This window comes from Ranitomeya variabilis, chromosome 3 (assembly GCF_051348905.1).
Source record: "Ranitomeya variabilis isolate aRanVar5 chromosome 3, aRanVar5.hap1, whole genome shotgun sequence".
In the NCBI taxonomy this organism is placed as follows: Eukaryota; Metazoa; Chordata; class Amphibia; order Anura; family Dendrobatidae; genus Ranitomeya; species Ranitomeya variabilis.
The window spans coordinates 681,387,818-681,397,610 of record NC_135234.1 but is presented as its reverse complement, the minus strand read 5'-3'; the positions used below and the strand labels follow the sequence as shown (position 1 = coordinate 681,397,610).

The following is a 9,793-nucleotide window of genomic DNA, read 5'->3' as shown; positions in this document are numbered from 1 at the left end:
ATTGCAAAATTACTGTCCCTTGAAGTGCTGTCATTCAGGCTGGTGGAGACTGACAGCTTCCGTAACTTGATGGCATTGGCAGTCCCACAATACAACGTGCCCAGCCGCTTTTATTTCAGCAGGCAAGTCGTCCCTGCCCTGCAAAAGCATGTGGAGGGAAACATTAAACATGCGCTACTAAACGGCATCAGTAGCAAGGTCCACCTCACCATCGATGCGTGGACCAGTCACCATGGACAGGGACGATAACTTTCCCTCACTGCCCATTGGGTAAATGTTGTGGAGCCGGGTACAGATAGTGAGAATGGCGCTGTACGAGTTCTGCTAACTCCAAGGATTGCAGGAATCCAGTCTGTACACATTGAATCCTCCTCATACTCAAGTTCCTCCGAATCAGCGCTGCCGGAGCTGTCACAGTCCACCTCCACATGGACACGTGAACGCTTACCTGTTACGACCGATATGAGCACAGCTGGGGCCAAACGTCAACAGGCCATATTGAAATTAATTTCTTTGGGGAATTGAAGCCACACAGCGCAGGAGCTCTGGAATGCCATCAAGCAGCAGAGCGACGTGTGGTTTGTGCCAGCAAATCTCCAGCCAGGCATGGTAGTGTGTGGCAATGGCCAAAATCTGGTGGCAGCTCTGGCCCTAGGCAACCTCACTCACATCCCATTTCTGGCATATGTGCTCAACTCGGTCGTGCAGAGGTTTTGAGGGACTATCCGGATCTTGATGCACTGCTGCACAAGGTCCGCCTAGAGTGTGCTCACTTGCGGTGTTCCAGCATGGCAAGATCACGCATTGCAGCTCTGCAGCGCCGATTCCGCCTTCCAGAACATCGCATCATATGTGACCTACCGACCAGGTGGAATTCTACGTTACATATGTTGGAGCAGTTGTGTGAGCAGCAGCCAGCAGCAATGGAGTACCAGCTGCATCAGGCGCAAAGAAGTCGCACTGTGCACCGTTCAGACTTCTCAACCACTGAGTGGGCCACTATGAAGGACATCTGCCAGGTTTTGTGTGCCTTCGATGATTCCACGCGGATGGCGAGTGCAGATGATGCACTAGTCAGCATGACTATCCCCCTCATCTGGCTGCTTGAAAGAACACTACAAGCGCTAAGGGATGAGGTTGTGGAAGAGGTGGAGGATGAGGAGTCACAAACGCCATCTGCTTCTGGACAGTCTGCGCAACATGGTTCCTCACAAAGGCCTAGGCAGGGGACACTCTGTGAGGAGGATGAGGAGGAGTCAATGGAGGAGGAAGACATCTGTCCAGAGGAGGGAGTTACACAAATCTCCAGTAGTCAGTATGTAGAACGAGGGTGGGGTGATGCAGAGCAGGCAGATATCTCAAGCGGGGGACAGCGTTTCTTGGTCAGTTGGCAGTCTGCAGCACATGGTTGATTTCATGCTGCAGTGCCTGAGAAACGACCGCCGCATCGCCCACATTCTCAACACGGCTGATTATTGGGTGTACACCCTCCTACATTCTCGCTACTGGGACAACTGTCAAAACCTCATAACACTGTTGAACCGGGAGCGTAAAATGCGGGATTACCAAGATGGATACTGCCGGATCACAGGTCAGACGGCGTCCACAGTGTCTCTATTTGCCTCATTATAGAGAATCTTCCACTGTTTATTTTAGAAATTTACACGGAAACCCCAATGTAAGCATTCAGCGTACAGCGCAGAATACACATGAGCCGAGTGTTATTGTGATCTTTGGGAAACACAATTGTTTTTATTTATTTTTTACACTGTTCTTCTAGCGGTATTAATGATTAGACAACTTTATTCTTCGGGTTGGTGCAATTACAGAGATACCTGATTTATAAAGTTTTTTTATGTTTTGCTGCTGTCACACATTGAAACAACATTTTTTATTGCAAAAGCATCGCCATATTTTGAGAGCTTTAAATTTTTCATATTATGGCCCAGTCATGCGAGGGCTTGCTTTCTGCGGGACGAGTTGACATTTTTATTGGTAAAATTTTCAGGCACAGGAAATTTGTTTTATTGATTTTGATTCAGATTTTTGGAAAGCAGAATGAAGAAAAAATAGCATTTATGGAATTGTGTTTTGGGGCATTTTTTATGCTATTCAGCACCACTCACCTAATAACAATATTCAACCTCTCTCTCGCTTCCAGTATCATTCCCTCCTCATTTAAATATGCCAGCATACATCCATGACTTAGAAAACCAACCCTCGACCAAAATTGTGCTGCTAACTATAGATCTGTCTCTCATCTTCACTTCATCTCTAATCTCCTGGAACACTTGCTCTCCTCCTGTCTAATCCGCTATCTCTCAGGTCACTCTCTTGACCCTCTACAATCCGGTTTCCACTTTTACACTCTACTGATAGTAAAGTCTCTAATGATCTACTAGCAGCTAAATCTAATGGTCACTACTCCATGCTGATTCTTCTAAATCTATCTGCAGCATTCAACACTGTGGATCATCAGCTCCTCCTCACTATGCTCTGCTCCATCGGCCTCAAGGACATCATTCTCTCCTGGTTCTGTTCCTACCTCTCTGAGCACTACTTCACTGTATCTTTTGCTGGCTCCTTCTCCTCTCATTTTCCCTTTTTACTATAGGGTTCCTCAAGAATCAGTCCTATGTCCCTCCCCTTCTCCTTGTATGCTGCCCATATCGGATCAACAATCAGTAAATTTGGTTTCATTACCAACTCTATGCTTATGACACCCAATTATACACCTCTATTCCTGACATCGCACCTGCATTATTACAAAACACCAGGGATTGTCTTACCACTGTCTCCAACATCATGTCCTCCCTCTATCTGAAACTGAATCTGTCCAATACTGAACTTCATCTGTTTCTTCCCTCCACTAGTCTACCTATGCCTGACATTGCAGTTTCCATGTTGGGTTCTACCTTTACTCCCCAGCAACATGCCTGCTGTCTTGGGGTCATACTTGATTCAGATCTTTCATTTACACCTCAAAAACATTTATAAAATTTGACCTTTTGTCATAAAAGCAGAAACCAAAAATAATTGCAGAATTGTGATTTTTTTTGCGCAATTTCACAGCACTTTTTCCTTTTTTTTTCCAGTACATTAAAATGGTAAATTGTATGATGTTATCTTTCATCAAATAAGCTATCCAACTTCTGTGTAAATGGAAAAATAAAAGATTTATGACTCTTTGAAGATGAGGAGGAAAAAAATGAAAACACAAAAATGGAAAATTGCCCAATTGAGAAGGAATTAAAATCAGGGCTGATTGTTGTATATCTCAAATGTGGTTTCATTCGCTAACTTTGTAATAATAGAAAGGAATAATCATTCTTTATTCATTGTATAAAAAATCATATTTAATAATTAGTGGAGTTATGTCAGTGAAGATGAATATGAGGAAGCTATGATTACATATTGCTTTAACGCAAAAAAAAGAAAGAGAATGAAGGAGTCATCTACTGTAAACTGGTGATATTACATCATGTTTTCATGATCTTTGACTCAGTCGGCCCATCATGGACCCATTATCAATGTCCTTTTTCACATGCCATTTTTTCCGATCCAATTGTAGGCCAACTGAAAAAAATAGAGCCATGTCCTACATTGATAAGGACTGCAGATCAAAGTCATCAGTGCGAGTTAATGGCTCTGTGAAAAAAAATATAAAGGACACAGAGGTCAAGTCCGCGCATATTTTAATACCTAATGGAGAGTTGTAAATAATAACTGACACAAGGACCAATAATGGATCCAGCCCATTAGTGAGTTATGAAAAGAAAATAGATGTGTGAAACTAGCCTTACTGATACATTTAGTAAAATCTAAGTCTTTGTCTCCTGGTGGTAATTTTTGCCCAATTTTACTTGCTATTACCTCTGCCCAGCAATAAATGTGTGAAATTCAATAGATTATTTTATGGCAATAGATTTTTTTGTAAGATTTATTATGCTTTCACCTAATATGGCTTTATAAGAACCAAGAATAATGAGATAACGAGTTTTGCAATCAGCTCAGTTTATTGCAGGCAGTATAGACAAGCAGTCACTATTACATTGCATCCTAAAAATTCAAGTGAAACAACCAGAATAAAATATATTAGACTCTCACTTTCCTACAAGAATAGCAACAAAGCATATTTCTAAATATACACTATAATGATATCCACTGGGTATTCTGGAGCTCTAGTCCACCAATCCATTTCAACAATGGTGGCTGTGGCCAGAGTGATGCTTGCTGGAGTCATAGGTGTTGGATTTATGGTGGTGATGAGAATGGTGATGTCCACCATGGTGTCCTCCTGAATGATGTTTTCCTCCAGTGCTGGAGTGTAGAACGGCTGCAGAGTGTTGGAAACAAATTAGTTACACAAATTATTGAATATGCAAGTTTAAATTCAAAGTTAAAATGCTAATATTCAAAGGTTTATAGTTTTTAAGCTTGATAGAATTTCATTATTCCAGTCTAACACCTAACATGTTGATCCAGATGAAGGCAAGAACTTACATGATAAGTTCCCCATATTCAGGGAAAATTTATTTCGTGACAACACATACAGCAATCAGACTAGTTCCCTGGATTAACATCCCATCACAGAATTTAGTGCCCATATCCTATAATATATATCTATATCAAGAAAGGCATCCAGGCCTTCCTTGAAATTTTGTAGTGAGTGTCCTCTATTTGCTGCTCACTTCCATGATGTCAACAAGAGGAATGGCATGAGTGGCATTGCGCGTTGTGCACTGTAGTAGTGGCTCTGTTATGGGAAATTGCACAACCGGCTTCATTAAGAGATTGCATGTGTTGCCAACCTGTCTCCTCCATTCTCAAGTGTGAACTGGGAGCTGAAGAAATCGGTATGCTCCAGAAGTGGAACCCCCATCCATCAGGCAATTATGACAAAATTAATCCAGATTTTACTTTTATGTACCTCATGAGAAGTGGAATCTGACAAGTTGTTGCCCTTGCGCACTTATATAAAAATAACAATTAAATTATGGATACTTACATATATTCACAGAGTTGTCACCAGAGATCCTGAAATAGAACATTAATTTTTGTGAGTTGTGTTGCTGTAACAGTATGCTGGTTCTATCTTTACATTTTTTTGTCAAGTTTCATGATTACCATAATTTACAATGAGGTAATTTTACCATGTAGACACGTTATGCTTATACATAATTTTCCACATTGTACACTAGTTGAGGAAGACGGCTGTTATAGTACATTTTCTTGTAATCATTTGCACATTAATTGCGTTTTTTTTTCCAGCAAGTTGTATGGTAATTACCTGCATTCTTCCCCTTCCAACATTTTCTTATAAGTGGCTATCTCAATATCCAGAGCCAGTTTGACGTTCATCAGCTCCTGGTATTCTCTCAGTTGGCGAGCCATGTCCTGCTTGGCCTTCTGTAGGGCAGACTCCAGTTCTGACAATTTCATCTTGGCATCTCGGACAGCAGCTTCACCACGTTCTTCAGCCTCTGCGATGGCAGCTTCCAGGGCAGCACGCTAGAAATATCTTAAGAATTATCATTGTTTTTTGCCTCCCCAGATAAAATGTGTCATTCACTGAATTTTGATGTTTTTACCTGGGCCTTAGCACACTCAATCTCCCCTTTAAGTCTCTGGATTGTTTGATTAAGTCCAGCGATCTCATTTCTGCTGCTTTGCAGATCATCTCCATTTCTTCCAGCCACCATACGGAGCTCATCAAACTGCCCAGCCAAAGAATATTCAAGGATTAAAAAATACTGTTAATTCAGACATTATGAATTATGTGCTCACGTTTTATCTTTACCCTTGACTGGTACATGGCCTCGGCCTCAGCTCTGCTCCTGCTGGCAATCTCTTCATATTGGGCTCTGACCTCAGCAATGATGCTGTCCATGTCCAGGTCTCGGCTGTTGTCCATGGACACAACCACTGAGGTGTCTGAGATCTGAGCCTGGAGCTGACTGATCTCCTGTAAAACAAAAGTAAAATTACATAACATTATATGATACAATACAACTAATAACATATTCAATGGACATGAATCACAAGTAGCATCATTACCGCATCATATAAAGTCCTTAGGAAGTTGATTTCATCAGACAGCGAGTCAGCTCTGGCCTGAAGTTCAGCTTTGTTCATAAAGGCAGCGTCAACATCCTAAGGCACAAATATAATTCAGAAAATATATAATACAAACACATCACATCTACATTTTCATGTTCTTTTACAGGGGTTGTCCTCACTTTTTTTTGTTTTTAAAACCCATATTGTCTAAGAATAAAAACCTATATGTTACCAACCAATCTCTCACAGCTCCTCAGTACCATACCTGAGTTCCTCTTCCAGAGGGACAGCGCATGACTGAGGCAGCCAGACACTGACTACAGTGATGATAATTAAAAAGGTGAACAATCCCTTTAAGGGGTTTTAGCTTACATTAGTTATTTTTACAATTTTTAGACTTACTCTCTTTATACTGACAAATTCATTCTCTGCTGCTGTACGACGGTTCAGCTCTTCTTCATAGCTGTAGGGAACACACTATTGGTTAATACCTTGTGTGTGACATTTTATTTGCTGATTTTTTTGAAGACCATTCCACCACATGAAGACAAAGGTATTGTGAATGTCACAAGGAAGGTGGAAGGCCTTGATTGACATGCACAAAGACTTCAGCTTACTGCTAAAAAGTTCATCCATTTTTAAAAAATTTAGTCACTGAGGTATTCTGTAAAATCCTGATCCATAAAGCATTTAAATGGCTGACTAGACGACACATCAACAAGATCTGATCTCTTGGTTGGTCATCTTATTCAGGTAATACTAAATGTAATAGAATATGGCAAGCCAGACCACTAGCCAGTACTATCCGAGTATTTATAGGACAGCATTGCAAGTGCCTGAATTTAACATTAAAAAGTTTCACAAAAAAATGAATGTTAAAGATTTTAGCTACAAAAAATATATTATATTCAAGGTGGGAGAATGTGGGGATTAGATCGTTTTGATTCCATAATAATGATGCTTAATGTTGAAAGAAATACAGTTTCGGCATTTGAACAATTAGTACCTTCTCCTCAGGTCTTCAACAGTTCTTTCCATGTTGTTTCTCTCTGCGTCCAGACGAGCTCTCTCACATGTCAGGTTCTCCAGTTGACTTCTGAGATTGCTGATAAAAGCCTCAAACAAAGGTTCGATCTGACAACGGGCTGTTCTTTGTTCTTGTAGAAGGGACCATTTGGTTTCCAGCATCTTATTTTGCTGCTCCAGAAATCTCACCTTTGTGGGAAAAAATATCAATATCAAGTAAACTAGTGATTTTTTTACTTATTTCTTCTAATATTTAGATAATTGTAATCTATTTGACTTGTTAAAATATGATGTAGCATCTTCTGTGCCTGGTAGATTATTTTTTTGTACAGTAGTTTGCCTCACCCACTTTTGCATGTGACCATAAATCGTTCCAAGCTACTTGTTACTATTGTTATGAATTATGGGAGATTCCATCAATTACATCTGGTGCCTTAAGGAAATCGAACCTGAGTTGAACTGGAGTAGGCACTAAATGAGCCTTGCTTGTGATCTCCATTTGCAAAAACTGGATCAGAAATTAGTAGCCATTCTAGGAAAATTGAAAGCTAGAGGGTTTTGCACCTAATTTACAAAAATCCAAATGTGCTTTAATACATTTGCACATTTGAACCTTTATAAAATCTAGAAAATTACTTGCCCCAAAGCTTACTCTGTTTTATGTCTTTCATGTTAATAAATCACTACTAAATTTGGACCCAGTGCCCACTATGTGAAACACACAATTATTTTTCTTGAAACCTCAAATTTGTGAAATGCCAAGACAAGTCACAGTTTTCAAGTAAAATTGATGCAAGTCACGGCTATTTTGGTACAGTTCATACTAATAACAGTAGTTAGAAAAGAAATTCAATCTGCTGATATCAGCTACATTTTTCATCTACATGAGGGGTGGACACGGGAATATGCAAATAACTTTATCAGCAGGATATCTAAACTTCCAGCTTTTCTTACCTTGTCAATAAAGGAAGCAAACTGATTGTTGAGGCCTTTAATTTGGTTCTTCTCATCATTTCTAACTCTTTGGATGTTAGTGTCAATCTCCAAGTTAAGTGGAGCTAGAAGACCTTCGTTCACAGTCACAGGGGTGATACCTCCACATCCGGATTGTCCTCCAAGACCACCACCCATTCCTCCAAATCCAGATCCATGTCCACTTTTATGTAGACTTCCAAATGACATCTTGTGACCCTTGGATCCAATGTTGTGGGCACTTGAGCTGCTGAAGCAATGTTGAGTCTTGTGTCCATGGCCAGTGTGTTTAGAAGAGTGGGATAAGATGCTGTGAGAGCTGGAATGTTTGGGTAAAGCTACAGAACACGAGCTGAAGTGCTTGTGTCCAGAGGAGGAGAGGATGGAGTGATGAGACATGATGGTTCTTCTCACAAAGCTGGAATAGGATGTGAAGTGCTCAGAAGATTCCTCTCGACTGCTGTCTTCTACAGCTGTTATGTGGAGCTTTTATACTCAAACTGGGTGTTTCCATGCTCAATGCACTGTTACTATTGTAGCATCATCTACTTTTATAGAAATCATATAAGCTACACGCCTGTGTTATCAAAACTGAAGTATCGTTTTACTATTTGATGATGAAAGGAATCCTCTCACCACAAGCTAGTTATTTAATTTTATTAACTTCAACATTGATGTTTTATTCATGTGTATCATTCATTTGAAATGTGACTTTGAGAGCTGAAATGGAATAAAACAATAAATAGTTTGCTAAATAAGAATAGACACTGGAAAATGAGGCAGAAGTCAACATCTTAGGTCATCATGAACATATCATGTTAACATCCTCCATTTGACCTATACACTGGGAAAGGATGTGAATAATGGATGATGGCATATTTATGCATTGTATCCCACAGAAGTAGCATCCAGTGCGATTTGTCACCTATAGCATCCCATTCTAAAAAAATATGACATGGTATATATATATTTTATTTAATACTATTGTATGGAGCCTACTACATTATTCCATACCTTTTTTTGCAGGATATAAACCTATACCTATGCAATGGATGCCAGAAGGATGTTTTGATACATATATACTAGATGGAGGCCCGATGCTATCGCATTGGGAGGGCGGTAATATCACGATGGGGTCAGCATTGAGAATCTCTTCCTCCATGTGCTCACCCACCTATCCACTCTCTCTTTCCCCATGTGCTGACTTCTCCCATCTGTGCTCTCTTCTTTGACCTTTCTGCCCCATGTGCTATATGCATTGTTTCCCAGCGATGCTGTTGCTCTTTAAGAGTCTTATTTGCCCATTGTTGTCTTTGACGTTGTGCCTTTGCTGCTTTCCTTTCATTGTCATTGGCATACTGTTTAGGAGGAGCCATGTTGGTGCTGATATTTGCTTTTTAAAGGGGTTTTCCCATGAATGAAAGTTCATTTTAAAAATTGTGCCTGATCTTGTACAGAACATACCACAGCTCCTGGGCAGGGGAGGAAGCAGAAGACAATAAAGACATTACAGCAGGAGATCGCAGAAGATTCATTTTGTGAAGTAAAATATTGTTTAAAAACAGTCAGTGAAATATTTTACCTGACAAAATGAATCCTCTGTGATCCCCTGTTGTAATGTCAGTATTGTCTTTTGCTTCCTCCCCTACCAAGGAGATGTGTTATGCTCAGTACACGGTCAGACACAGACAATTTTTAAAATTAACTTTGGTTCGTGGGAAAACCCCTGTAATGT

The 9,793-nt window shown here is 40.2% G+C and overlaps 1 protein-coding gene across 1 annotated transcript; it reads right to left on the bottom strand.

Annotated features, from left to right (window-relative positions):
- Positions 1-4,050: 4,050 nt before the first annotated feature.
- On the bottom strand, positions 4,051-8,772 carry LOC143818510 (keratin, type II cytoskeletal cochleal-like). Its single transcript, XM_077299795.1, has 9 exons — positions 8,041-8,772; positions 7,067-7,275; positions 6,463-6,523; positions 6,058-6,153; positions 5,801-5,965; positions 5,592-5,717; positions 5,291-5,511; positions 5,009-5,037; positions 4,051-4,336 (listed from the first exon to the last, which is right to left on the bottom strand). Exons 1-9 carry the CDS (start codon positions 8,455-8,457, stop codon positions 4,200-4,202), a joined length of 1,461 nt encoding a protein of 486 aa, XP_077155910.1. The 5' UTR covers positions 8,458-8,772; the 3' UTR covers positions 4,051-4,199.
- Between the last annotated feature and the right edge of the window lie 1,021 nt (positions 8,773-9,793).

What these genes read in the sequence shown, in the direction of transcription:
- LOC143818510 (XM_077299795.1), bottom strand. Translation starts at nt 8,457, where the DNA reads ATGTCTCATCACTCCATCCTCTCCTCCTCTGGACACAAGCACTTCAGC. An exon ending in TAAGGACTTTATATGATGCG is followed by an intron (nt 5,966 to 6,057) that starts GTAATGATGCTA and finishes TTTGTTTTACAG; the next exon opens with GAGATCAGTCAGCTCCAGGC. An exon ending in TTGAGTGTGCTAAGGCCCAG is followed by an intron (nt 5,512 to 5,591) that starts GTAAAAACATCA and finishes AGATATTTCTAG; the next exon opens with CGTGCTGCCCTGGAAGCTGC.